This window comes from Falco naumanni, chromosome 11, assembly GCF_017639655.2.
Source record: "Falco naumanni isolate bFalNau1 chromosome 11, bFalNau1.pat, whole genome shotgun sequence".
NCBI classification, from domain to species: domain Eukaryota; kingdom Metazoa; phylum Chordata; class Aves; order Falconiformes; family Falconidae; genus Falco; species Falco naumanni.
The window spans coordinates 23,394,477-23,408,406 of NC_054064.1; the positions used below are offsets into that span (position 1 = coordinate 23,394,477).

At 43.4% G+C, this 13,930-nt stretch overlaps 1 protein-coding gene across 6 annotated transcripts in view; it reads left to right on the plus strand.

The window, feature by feature from the left end:
* Positions 1-13,930, plus strand: part of ST3GAL3 (ST3 beta-galactoside alpha-2,3-sialyltransferase 3) — a 184,520-nt gene that overhangs the window by 134,243 nt on the left and 36,347 nt on the right. For all 6 annotated transcript variants that reach the window (XM_040611242.1, XM_040611239.1, XM_040611241.1 and 3 more), the window contains one exon: positions 4,371-4,557. In XM_040611242.1, coding sequence (XP_040467176.1) covers positions 4,371-4,557 — 187 coding nt within the window. The remainder of the gene's footprint in view (positions 1-4,370; positions 4,558-13,930) is intronic.

The window sequence follows — 13,930 nt, forward strand, 5'->3', positions numbered from 1 at the left end:
AGGCAAATAAACCTACGCTAGTGACAGCATCCATTTGTATGGAAGCATTAACTGATATGGAGGGGAAGAAGACCCAAGAGCATATAAATGTTATAAGTGGCGATCACATCAAAGGGTAAAAGCACTCTTGAACCATTTCTTTTTTCACAGCTGTTTGGGAATGTGGTATCTCCTATGATCCCACTTGAATCTTCTCTTAGCTCCTTTTGCAATGCCCTTAAGTGATGAAGCAGTGAAGCATACTCTTAAATCTGCTCCCAGATATGTCCCCTCGGTAGCTCAGGGAAGTATTATTGATCATACATGTGTAGTGTTCCCTGCGACCTACACTGCATAGTTGGGATGTGAAGAACTAAGAATGGTGCACCACAGGGTCTTAGGAAGCAGTAAGCCTCCATGGGTAAGGACTCAGTAATGACTAAACACCCACAGGTGTGCCCTAGAAACTGGGAGTATGTTGCCTGTTTCGCTGTGGATGATGATGTCAAGTAACAGGGCAGAAGCAGAGTGGTATAGGAGTGGAAAGGACCACAAGGTTAGGACTTCTTGCTTTTGCTGAGGACCTGGATCATCGCCATCTCGGAATGCCTCAAAAACGTGCTATGTGAAATCACAGGTCTAGTCATCACTCTCAGTTATAAATCTGTCAAGTCAGGGAGGTGTTCTGGGTGACTGGAGATTAACAAACATAATACCTGTACTAATGGAGAGTGAGAGAGAGTGTGTGTGTAGGAGGGAGGGGAGAACATGCTCTAGGGAGCTACAGACCCATTAGTCTGACTTGAAGAAAAATGCAGAGGTTTATAGCAGGTTCTGAATCATGACTAACAAAATACTGCAGTGGTAAATAGGAAAAGTAGGATAAACCACGGTATAAGTTTATAAAAACTGGTTTAACATAGTGTAAGTTCGATTTGTTTTTTTCCTTAGTAAGATAACTAATTTCATATTTAAGGACATGTAACTGATATCATCTCTCTGCACTTTAGTCAACCGTGGGACGTGGTGGCCAATAGCAAATTCTTAGTTAAGGTGGAAGAAAGAGATTAGTAAAAGAATTTAAGGCACAGTGGAATTATAATGTAGCACAGTCTCCTTTCTCTCCCATGCGCTAGTAATGGGCACGTGAAGAAAGAACGGAACGTACATAGAGTAATAAATACCTTCAAACTGTGGACAAAAAGACCAAGAAGATCCCTTTCAGTCCTTTGTTCCTGTGCGCAGTTCCCCGCTTCCCTGGCAGTGCTTTGGACACAGGAATGACTGTCCAGAACAGGGTGAAACTTTTACAGCCCTTCTCCTAGTTTATCCCACCATCAGTTGTTAGCAAAAAGCTCTTACTGCTCATCGTAGTCTGGTGACTTGCAGGTATTTGAGCTGAATTAAAATTCAGTCACAGCCTTTTCTTGGGCTCAGACTGTTCAAAAAGTAGCAAGAGAACAGTTTCAATCCATCTGGACTAAGCCACCCACTAAGATTTACATCAGAAAGTCCACTATTTAATTTCTAAATGAAAAGTTCAACCTTTTCTCTGCACATCAGTAAATCTAAGTCAGTTTGCAAGCTAAGAGGATAAGAGGGCAGCTAAGCACCTGTGCTGTTTGCGGGATGGATAAAGGAGAGAAAAGTCAACTGTAAATTTTAAATGAAGCCAGGTGCCTGAATGTGGGACTCCAGAGATGAGAGCAGACTTCTTAAATGTATCCAACTGCTTCCTTTACTCCAGTGGGAGTTGGGGAAATCCCTTGTGTTATAGCATCCTTTTTTATGGTTGCAAAACTTCTTTGAAGGATCAAATTTGGGAGCTAGGAGGTGAATTTTAAGGGAGAAAACATGGTACGTTTGTGGATAAAGAAATGGTCCAGCAATATGTGGAGATTTTGATGCTCGTGTTACCATGTGAGGGTTGCTAATTACAGCAAGAAATTTTGATCTTATGGTCAAGAGAGCCAGATCAGTTTTGACAGTTCTAAAACAGTTTGGAGTGAGTTAGTTACTGTTTTTTGTTAGCTGGATATTATCAGATTTCAGTGCAGATATTATTCCCAGCTGTCATACTGTTAACCTGGCAGGAGCTTCTTGCAGCAGTAAGTCGTCAGTGCTCTGAAATGCCTCCTTAGAAGAGATTGCAGACAGGGGAAAAACAAGTGTGTATCTGAAATTCCTGGTTGGAATGATATAGGGATTCACCTGATGATGATACTTTAGTGCTATTTGAGAAGGTCTTCGTGGTGCTAAGGTTAGGAGTTAGTGCCTCTAAGCTCCCTATATCATTAGTAGAAATGGACAGAAAAACATTCTTATGGAGAAAACTGCCTGTCTGTGGGCAATACAAGGAGACCTGGCATCCTAACTGAGGTTTTCTAAGAGTCAGCTGTGGTTTATAACCACCAGTGTGTCCTGCCCGAGAAGCGGTTCAAGCTCTGCAGTATGCACCTTCATGAACATTGGTTGTGGCTGCCAGAGCTTTTCCTGGTCCACTGCCTGCGCTGCCCCTGGAGCACTGACCGTGGGGCTGACAGTGCTGGCTCGTTAGGACTCCATCAGCAACTCACACTCTGGCCTTTTGCTGGACACCTGAGTTCATTTCACTTGGGGAAATGGTTTGGTTTGTTTCCTATCTAGATACAAAGCAGGGGTCCCAGGTTTTGGGAGCTGTAACAAGGTAAGCATCAAAACAGTGAACCCAGCAGCTAGGGGTGGGGGAAACGCTGCCCAAGAGCTACATTTGAAATAACTGCAGATGGTAGCCTTCCCCTCAACTTCAAGACGCGAGATGAAAATATGTAAAGAAAGCTAGTTATACATAGTACTTTTTGTATTTATTTCTGTTACCTTTAGGGCCACATGCTTTTACATTACGTAGGATTATCTACCCCGAAGAGACACAATGCCTTGAGGTTTAGGTAACGGCTATAGCTAAAAGTGAGTGATGTGTGAAAACACTGTCAGCAACAGAGGAAAAAGCAAGGGATCAGGCTGGCTGGGAGCACTGTTTTTGCAGGCAGACAAGTCTCAATACCTCCAAGTCAGGTTACAAAGCGAGGGTTTATAAACTACAAAAAAAGGCTACATCTCCTGTATAAATCATAGTGGTGCTAATTCTTTATATTCCCTTTAATATTTTATTCCTAATGATAAAATAAGTATTTTTATTAAAAATATATAGGAATTTATTCCTTTTAATTCTGAATAGAATTTCAGATTGTATACGGGGATTTTCTTCTGCTAAAAGGTTTCCCACCTAAAATGCTTACCCAGGCTGAAAAAGACAAATCCAGATCCTCATTAACATTCCTACGCGGCAAAATTTGCAGTCCATAAGCACTTTCCAGTATATTGAACTACCCCAAGTCAAGAAGGCTGCAATAATTCAAGCAGGCAATGCTGTTCCATCAGGGGCTGCTGTTTGATGTCAGCAAGATTTGTATTCCAAGTTACTTGAAATTTCCTCAGCTTTGGGTTTCTAGTTTTGAATAGAGGTTCTGAATAACTTTAATGTCATGGAAGTCATCATTGCTGTTAACACCAGAGCAGTTTGTTTTTTGAAGGGAAAAAACTTTGTCCCTGAGGGGTGTTTTAACAAAAGCACAGCTAAATACATCGCATTCCTTTGGATATCAGTGTGCCCAAGAGCAAAGCTGTGTGCCTGCTTGGGTCTTTTTGGAGTGGGATGCACTTCCACAGCAGAAACTCCTCCGAGTCCGTGAAACCACAGTGGTGCTGAGCCTTAGCCCAGCTGCGCAGCCCAACCTCTTCCTTTGCGTTGGCATTGCAGGGCAGCTCGCCTTCTGGATGGGCCACTTTGGGGAATTAAACCAGGTGGAGATTGTTCTTTCGGGTTTTTTTGAAAATTATTAGCTGGTTTAATTCCCTAAACAGTCTCGCTGCAGATAAGATGAGCAGCATAAGCTCTGGGCGGTGGTTGGAGCATGAGACCGGTTTGTTTGCTTAAACTGCCATGGAGCTGTATCCTCTGTTTCAGCACAGTCTTGCAGAATCCAAGTAAGATACCCCAGGAGCAATGGGGTGTTAAAATATTAATGCTTAGTTTGTAACTCTAAATTTGAAAGGACAATATTTTTCAGTTTCCTTTTCCAAAACTTCCAACCCAATTTAAATAACAAGAGTGGATATGCAGAAATGGTTTGCATTATATTGAATGAAATAATTTAAATTGCTTCCAATTAAACTCTTGTCAGTTGGTATAAAGCTTCATAAATATTTGTGATGAGGAATTGCAAGAGTTAACGATTGCTGCTGTAACAGCTGAGTACAGGGAGCTCTTGCCCAACAGTGACTGCTGTATCATCAACTTGCATGAGTGTAAGTGGGATTCCATGACAGTGTCTTCTCTGGTTGCCCTGCAGGCTGAACTCTGCTCCCGTGAAGGGCTTTGAAAAAGATGTGGGTGGCAAGACAACTCTCCGAATCACATATCCTGAAGGTGCAATCCAGAAAATGGAGCAGTATGAGAAGGATTCCCTGTTTGTTCTGGCAGGATTCAAATGGCAGGATTTCAAGTGGCTGAAATACATTGTTTACAAGGAAAAAGTGGTAAGAACACTGTCAGATGACATTGTGAAGGTCACCTAATGGGAAACGGTGGGCAGGCATGACATCACAGTCATATTTGCCACTTTTTGGTCCGAGGAGAGTTCCTCTGTGTGTCCTGCTGCATTTCGGTGTGAAGGCTTTTTTTTACCTCCATGGACTTAAGCTTTAATTAAATATGTTTTATAAAGACATCTCTCTTCGTAACCTGACCTTGCATCTCAGGTGACGCTTTCTATTCAAGATTATGTTAGCGTGTACTATGAACAATTAATTCAATTTTTATTTATTTTGAGGAGTATATAAAAGGACTGGCTTTTGCATGGGTTTTATGGACTCTTAGGATTTAAGAACAGAGAAGGGAAAAGAGCAATGACAAGGGGAAGAAATGGGAGTTTGGGGATAAGGATGTGATGGCACAGGAGGGGAGGAGGAGGCATTGCAGCAGCAGTACCACTTGTTGAAAAAACTAGTCTACAGACTTAATGTGACCTCTGGAATAGCACAAGCCTTTATATTTCACTCAGTTATTGCCTGTACTGAGATTCATGCCTTGTGTTTGGCTAAAGTGCCACCCAAGAACAGTATCAAGTCTAATTTTAAAGCACTGAAATGGTGAATTCACCACTTTCCCCATGTAAATATTTTGTCCCAATCAATTGCATTAGTGCCCTTCTGAAGTACTATGGACCTGTTACTAGTCAGGGTTGTTCTCTGTAATTCACCCATCCTAAATGAAATCAGATTGTAAGCGATGACTTCTCATTCAGTGGATGGTTTGTCTTTATCTGTCATCATGAAATCCAGGATAAATGCCCTCTGTTTGGGTATAGTTCTTGTTTTACAAATTGTATGTATCTGTTTTCAAGTGTTCTTTAATGATTTTTCAACAAATAACCAGAGAAACAGATGAATGTTCAGAGGATGGGATGTTATATTGTGTGTTTAGAGACAGAGAGAGGAGGTTGGCAGTTCACCATATACAGAATGGAACAGTCTGGCTATATAGTTGTACACAGTTGTTACATAGATGGCCTTAGGAGCCAATACTTTGCTTTTGTCTCACACTGGCACCAACTTGCAGTTCTTTTCCCGATACCAGACAGCTGAAGTTACCTGTCAGCCTCTGGGCCAGCACAAGTGGGCTTCCGTTACATGAACAATTGAGTCAAAAGTAATTTTCTTTGGTTTATGTACACTCTTATTCTTCATTCTGGGCAAGGGAGAGCCCTGGCAATGTCAGTGCACTGCAACCTGAACACAGTTGTAGGGACTCCTACTGCTTAGCTTGAAGTTCAAAGGATGGATTGGTTTGCTTCAAAACAAATTAAATTTCCACCTGATGCTTGCAGTCGTGCAGCAAATAGTTTGTTAAAACTTACTAGAAGATTGGGGAAGAGGGATTGCAATAATCTTAACTGAGTGCTTCAGTGCCCAGCTTGGCAGAGGGCAGAAAGAACTTGAGTTTCTTGCATTGCACGTTACTTCAGTGCTCTTGTGGTTGGCTTTTATCCTTCATTTCTTTGGAATAAACACTCCATTTTTTTCAGCTCTTGTAGGTCATGTTTTCTAGATCTCTTGCAATATTCCTATTGCTCTTTTGAATGCCTGCAGTTGATTCATCTTTTTCTTGAAGAGCAGTGCCCAAAAATGTACAGAGTACAGCAAATAGAGAGGAGCAAACAGCTGCTCACTAGCCTTGCAGTTCTCATTCTTTATACATCCACTATTCAGCCTTTTCCACAGTGACATGGGACTGAAGGCGAGTGTCCAGTTCCTTGAGACTCCAGGTCTCAGGAAGAGCCGAAGAGCAGTTATCTCCCCAGCTCCACACCCTGTGCTTGTTGCCGTTGGCCTTTCCTGCCAAAGACCAGCACCATGCACTTGGCCCTACCGATGCTTTCTTCCAGAGCACTTGTTCAATTTGCCAGGTTCCTCTGGCAAAGCTTTCCAGCGTAGCTGCCTGCCTTGCCAGATTCGTGTCCTCTGCAATTTAATAAACATACTTGTTACTCCATCATCCACATGGACAATGAAAACAAGACCCCAAAGTAGTAACATCCTTCTACAGTGAGCCCACTGAGAACTCCTGGATAGTTTACTTGTATCACAGTAGTATCATTAGTTAACGTTTTTTGGCATGTTTGTGAAAGTGATACGTCAGAAGCCTTACCGAATCGTGTCTTGCTTCTCCCCTATGATTTTTTTTCCTGTATAAAGAAATACTGGGTTTTTTTCTTTTCAGTAGTGTTTCGCCCTTGACAAATGGGCCTGGGCTGCTACTCAGTCTTCGTTATTTTTTTCAGGTGCTTACAAATAATTAATCCTGCTGTTCTGAGAAGTGAAATCATAAATCAGCTCTCTTCCCTGTTTTTTGCCTGCTTAAGGCTAGGCACTACTTATGCCCATTTTTCAATCCTTTGACACCCCACCTGTTCTACACGAGTTCCCAAAGGGAATCGTTGCTAGTTTTTGAGGCTGCTGAGTCAGTTCATTGAATACTTCAGGATACAGTCTAGGTGACTGGAAAACGTCAGGCTTGTCCTCTCTAGTCTGATCTCTATGAGGCTGAGATCCTGCTGTCACTGGCTTTAGCTGCAAGCAGGTGTCTAGCACAGCTGCTTTTTCTGGTGGAAACCAATGCAAAAAGTGCTGCCTCTAGCTAGAAGAAATGACCTGGTGGAGAACTAACAGTGCTGTGGGAATAAGACGTAGGCGTCTGTTTGTTCTGGTAGTGAGTGTTAGTATTTTTACCAGTGTGTGGTAGGTTCAAGATGACAAATGCTTCTCCAGTGCTCTCTGGGGAGAGTTTTTGTTTTGCTCTCAGTTGATTTTCTAGAGAAAATGGAGTTTCTTCCTTTCCTGGATTCATCTAGAGGTGCTTCCTTGACCTAGGATCTCTGTAATGCCACTGATGCCTGTCCCTCTGCAAGACTTCATCCCCGCTGCAAAGCAGTGGTTACAGTCAGGAGTCTGATCTCAGGACAGAAATAAGGGAAATGGAAGCATCCTTCTAAAAAAATGTGACTGCTGTGGATATGGACACAATCCTCAAAAAAAAGGGCCAAATTCTGCCCTCTGATGTTTTCTTTGTCCCTGAATGTTGATAGCAACTGCGTGTGTCTGTGATACAGTCACAGGTGGGGTGTGAGACACTCTGAATTTTTTCAGACACCAGACCTGGAGCTGCTTGAACAGAGATTCTGGGCCAGACACTAGGATTATTGCTTAGTCCTCTTTTGGGTAACTCAAATCAAGGGGAGTTTGACTGAAAAAGAGTAAATGAAAGGTGAATGGCTATTTATTGCTGGGGTCAGTGGTCAGATAAGCTTATTCTCCCTGCAGCTGAGAGGGATTTGCTCTGTATTATGTTAGTCTTTTGGCAGCACTTGCATACTAAGGAAGATATAAGTGCTCTGTAGAGAGAAGGATTGTCAGGAGATGTTATAAGGAAAAAGAATCAGTGTGATGCAGAAGCAGCAGCAAAATGGTGAGGCGTAGGATTTGATGTGTTACATACAGTGTGGTGCAACAGCCTTCTGGAGATCTGGGTGATGAATCAGTGCCCTGGGACACGCTATATCCAGAAAGAGGAACAGTGGAATATTGACCAAACTGAAGTAAAGAGCAGGAAAAAGTAAAGTAGTAGTAAAGTAAAAGCCCAGCTGCTTTTTATTTCACACTAAAGCAGAAATACCTGCCAGGAAAAAAAAAAAAAAAAAAAAAAGGTGAATCTAGAAAAAGAACAGGTTTGGCTAAATACTCAACATCAGCAGCAAAACAAAGATAGTCTCTGTGGTAGAGTTCTGGGAGAGCTGGCACTCAAAATTGCAAGTCTTCTAGCAAGTTAGGGCAGTACTGTGTCACTGGAGAGCATAGACCTGTCTTTAAGAAAGGCAACTGAGGAACCCTGGTAATCTGATTTCAGTCATTTGACGAGCATTAGAATAAGCTGAAGGAGAAAATAATTGCACTTGTTGCAAGTGATTGGGGGGAAAGGAGTATGGGATGGAGAAAGGGGATATGGCTACAGCAGGAAGCATTGCACCGTGCTGATCTAATATGTCGATGTACAAGTGGAAAGGAAGTGGGTGGGAGTCCCACAGCCTGCAGTTGCATGAACCCGTCATTATCGCTGAAGGGTCACAGATGTGAGTTGTTCGTGCGTCTGTAGTGACTGGTCTGGCGGTGCTGACTTGCAACCATTAACACAAGAGCCTGCTGACACTTCCAGGCACCCCTTCTCTGATGAAAAGGCTGCTGTTAGGGTGTCCCCAGAGGGGGATTACTCATGGACAATCACTCAGAGTAGTTTTGCCAAGAGGTATTACCCTACATATACCCATACACACCCATACAAGGCGATCCACCTTGCCACTTCCCACTACCGTATGCTTCTGCCTCACCCTGGGTCTCTCAGTGACAGAAGTTCTTCTACCCGAAGTATCAGAGGAATTATAGTGTGAGGGAGGTTTGGCCATATACTGCTCTTCCCTGTTAAAATAATGGTCAAAAGCTAAAATTTTCTCTATTGTGTGGAGAGTAGGCGCTTCCTGAAACAGAGGAATTTACAAGCACCAGTTATACAAACCAGCCATCACAGCCTGATGCTGAGGCTGGGTCCAGGGTGGTTTTTGCCCATCATTAGTGAATCAGGAAGGAGCTCTCCTGCTTGGTAGGGCTCACTGCCCTGAACATCTGGCACATGGTGGTAAAGCAGCCAAGTGAGGACAAAGGTTTCGCCAGGAATTGGCAGCTCACAAGCTTCCTTCTTATGGTAATGAGCCTACGGATGCTTCCAGCAGGAATCTCTTCAACCTTTACCAGGAGGAGTCACTTGTGCAGTAAGTGCCTGCGGCACCTTGAAGCTCTCTTTGATAGTGAAAGTCATAGGAGCGAGTGAGCACCTGCCTGCGAGTGAGGCCAAGTTTGGTTGCCTGTCCCTTGCAGGGGCATGCCTCTGACAACTTGCACACAGCAGTGATGCCATCTGAAAAGCAGTCATCCTCAAGCAGATGTTGAGACCCCACCAGTGGGCACGACATCGTGCCTCCTCGTTCATCACAGCGTGTGGCTGCTGCTTGTGGAGATCTTGTGGGATGTGACAGCAGTGGAGACTGGATTTTTTTTTAACCTTTTATTTGGGAGCTGCATTTCTGCTTTAAGTTAACAGGTTACTTCTAGTCCTGCTAAAATGTATGTTACGATACCTTCCTGCCTTGATCAGCTTGTGTTACTGTGCTAGAGCCAAGCCCAAGCTGCTGCCAGAGCCCTCACTGCCTGCTGAACTTTTGTTTAGTGCTTCTCTTCTTCATTACTTAGTGGCCTTGTCATGCTGCGTGTTTGCTAGGGCAGACTGTGAACGTCACAGTCTCGTAGTACTCTGCAGATTCCTCAGATTCTGAAATAGTCTTGCCTGGGGGCTGTCTTGCATCACTGAAAAAAAAAAAAAAAAAAGTGGAGCCACCATGCTCCTCCTGTCAGCTTGCGGAATATTGTGAGGCTGTGAATCTGTTCCTGCTGCCCAACCTCAAGTAAAGCTTCAGCCACATGCATGTATTTCCAGCTTGGTTGGAACTTCAACCCAGCATGTGAACAGATGGTTTCTTTGGGTCTGGGCTAGGGAGGGAGAACTTGCTTTTTCCAATGCTGTCACTTGCCTTTGGTGACAAATGGAGTGGCCACTGCCACTGGCAGTTTCAGTCCAGAGTCTGCTTCTGGATTGCAAATATTTTCTTTCCCTTTCCTTCTTTCAGGGGCTTGTTGCTTTAAAATATTTTTTATACAGTTGGTCTTCTCAGTTTTTAAAGGATGTGAGAAAGACTCTTCATCTCATTTTGGTGGAGCTGTAGATCCATCGCTGTTTGTCTTAATGCATTACGAATGCAAAGCTCGGTTACAAATTTGTGATGCTCGATCCTGTGCTGAGACAGAGCTCTAGCACATCTGCTTAGAGATATGCCTGGGTAGGCATTGCCTTGTGTCCTCCTGCTCTCCTTGGGCTTGGGTGGAAGAGGACAGAAGCTGGACTTGCTGCTCCATCATAAATGAGAAGAAGCTTTTGAATTGGGAAGTCACCTTAAGGGTTTTGTCCCATTTCTTTCACAAATTTGAGTTTAAATAGCCGTTTATAACTAATCCCTTCAGAAGTATAATATGGGAAGGCATGGCTGGTGAGTAAGGCAGCCAACGTGCATAAAGGACGTGACGAGGCTTGCACTGGGGCAGAGGCAGGAAAGCCTTTTCAGTGGTGCTTGTCCTGTGGTTCTAGCACACGGTGCAAAAGACCATTTCCACGCACAGACCATGGTGGGATTTTAGGAGGGACTGATAGAGAATACCTTATCACATCATCAGGATGGTTCAGTGCCTCAGTCAAAGCAACTGAACCATTACTAAATGTTGAAGCAGAGAAGATGCCTTATAATAAAGTGAAAACATGATGCAGACTCTTCTGGCTCCTGCCAAGTCTGTGACTGAGAAGAAGAGGTGGGAGAGTCTGCGTGACGTGTTCTCTGGAGTATATTCCATATTCCTTTAACAAAGAGTAGCTAGGAGTTAGTTTGCCTTTCTGGGGTGATGCTTGGGACAATGACTTTTTTTTTCCTAGGTTTTCTTCTCTCTGTGGGTGTAGAAGGCTAGTCCATACTGCCTGGGGGGTTCTGCTCCCACAGTCAGGACCTGCTCCCCCAGTGCAGTGCATTGGTGGGAATGGCCTAAGGGGAACCAAGGAAGGCTTGCATATGAAAAAAAATCCTTCTCTATGACTGGCCTAGGAAATCTGAGCCATTTCCAAAAGTAAGGAGAAGTATGAACACTGGTGCCCTATGAGAGAAGGTGAGCCAGGTTTTTTTTCCAGTCGTGGTTAGAAGAGAGGCTGGAAAATATATAGGTATGCTATAGAAAATCTTGTCCCTGCTGACCATAAGAGGGAGAAGACCTTAGTTCTGTATTGTATAGTTTTTAACAAGCTTTCAGGTAGCACTGTGATGAGGACCATACAGAAACCTCAGGAGACAAATGACCCAGTTTGCAACGTGGGCCCTGGGGGAGACTTCCTGGCCGGATTCCCAAAGAAGGTTGCTGGTATGGAAAGTACAGGTTGGAGCCTGCCCTTCATACATACCTGCATACAACAGGCGTAATAAGATTAGGCAGGTCACTACATAGCTGAGAGCGGTTCCCACCCAGGCATACTTGGTGCGTCTGTAAGTACACCGTCGAGCATCCACTGGTGGCAGGGACTGCTCTGATGCCATTGCAGTGTGCCGCCTTAGTGTTCAATATTATCAGATGGATGCATGCTGGACAGTAATACTTTTCCACCTGGATTGGATAGTCATCAATATCCACAAGTCTGTAGCCACATTCACCTAAGCTTCTGGGACAGATGAAGAAAATAAAAAATAGCCATAAGTACACTATTTTCTGGATGAAAACATTCCATCAAATGTATGCAAAAGGTATCAAAAGTATGCAAAGTATCGATATTTGTAGGAATAACATAATTGATGACCCCAATTTTAGACAATTTCACCATAAAATTCAAATAAAAATTGTTGATTTGCCTGTCCCTGCAGTCATTCCCGCACCATGCATGGTTTATGTCCTTTTAGGTTTTTTGTCCCTTGCTTTGCTTGCTATTACCCAATCCAGACTTCCTGGAACTATACTTCCTATTAAAAGATGAGAAGCATTTACTCATGCTGCACTTCTGTAGTCCTTAAAGAACCTTTATCCCACATACACCAAGACAGCATCATCTTCATTTCTGGCTCAGTAATCCTAGCTGTGCCATGGAAATCAGAGAGCTCTGGTTGGATTCTTGTACTTCTTTAGCTCCTTTTTCCTCACATCATTCTTCGATAAAGGGACCCAAGCAGAATTTACCCCCTGAAAAGACTGAATCATTGCCTCACCATCCCGCTTTATCCCAAGACAATTTCTTCCTAAAATGGTCATCTTCTAATCTCTTCTCATGTCTGCTGCCATCCAACTGTAACAGTCGCTGTCTTTTCCTAGATATTTGATCATTCCTTCCTTCTTCATTCTTGGCTCAGGCAAAGTCAAAAAAAGATGGATAATTTAAAGAGTTGCAGTTTTTCCACATCTCTTTTGAAAAGCTAACATGAGTGAGGGCCAAAGACATGTAGATGTGGCACTGAAGGACGTGGTTTAGTGGTGGACTTGGCAATGTTGGGTTAATGGTTGGACTCGATGATCTTAAAGGTCTTTTCCAACCTAAATGAGTCTATGAAGACGTAGCACAACTGTCTTGAAAAAGCATCAGGAGGGTGCTCATACTGTACTCGCCCTCTTTGGCAGGCTCTGGCAATGTGCAGACATCAATATTGTGCAAGTCCTGGTAGGTGCATTTCAAGGTTATAGTGCATGTAAACTCAGGTTATACTGATTAACTGCAGTGATCAAAGATAAACTTGGAATATCTGAGGGAACGTAAAGAAAGTCATTTCGAATCTGATGCTGATCTTAATAAAACACACAATTCCATGAACAGCAGAGCTAATTAAATTGTGTGATGCCTGTGGATTTATGTCCTGCTCCCTCGTGCCTCCATTTTGCACCGCAATACTCTCAGATTTCCCCCAAATCATAAATACCCAGTGTGCTCTGTCCTCCCTTTTATCCCTCGCTACTGCCTGGTGGTTGCATGCTGGCCAAGACGTGCGTGTTCACTGGCCCATACGTATGTGATTGGGCACCTGGCAGACCAAATGAGCAAGTGTGTGCTGAGCTCACACGGCATCATCTCCACCTGGCCTCACGTGCAGGTGCGTGGGTGTCTCTTTCATCCAGACATACATGGCTTTACCACCCGTGCAGCCAGTGCCTGCTAAGGATATTGCGTTGCCCACGTGTGCGGCAGATGTTCCTCCATACTGGAGCAGAGCTTTGCAAATCCAACACATGGAAGAAGTCAGAGAACATCGTCAACAGCGAAACTGAGACGTCACCCAAAGGGTATCGGCTATTCATGCAAGTGTTAGTAGAATAAAGATGTTCTGTGTTAACACTTCAGTAAAGAACTACAAGAATCATTTGAAGTCTGCAAAGCCTCTCTTAGTCTAAGAGATTTGAGTTCAATTTATTTAGCTTATGCATGAGCTTTTGGGGAGATTTACTTGTAGTGCCTCTCTATCTACCTCGAGGGAACATTTTTCTCAGAAGACTTTTTAATTTAGTAGGAAGGAGCATATCTGAAGCTAGGCAAACAACCAAAAAAGGCAGCACATTTATATCAGTATAATTATTATTGCTACATCTGCCCTACAGGCTTGATGAATTTTCTCTTGAAGTCTTAAAATCGAGACTGGATATCTTAGTGTAGTTCTGCTCAAGCAGTGTGAGAGTAAAG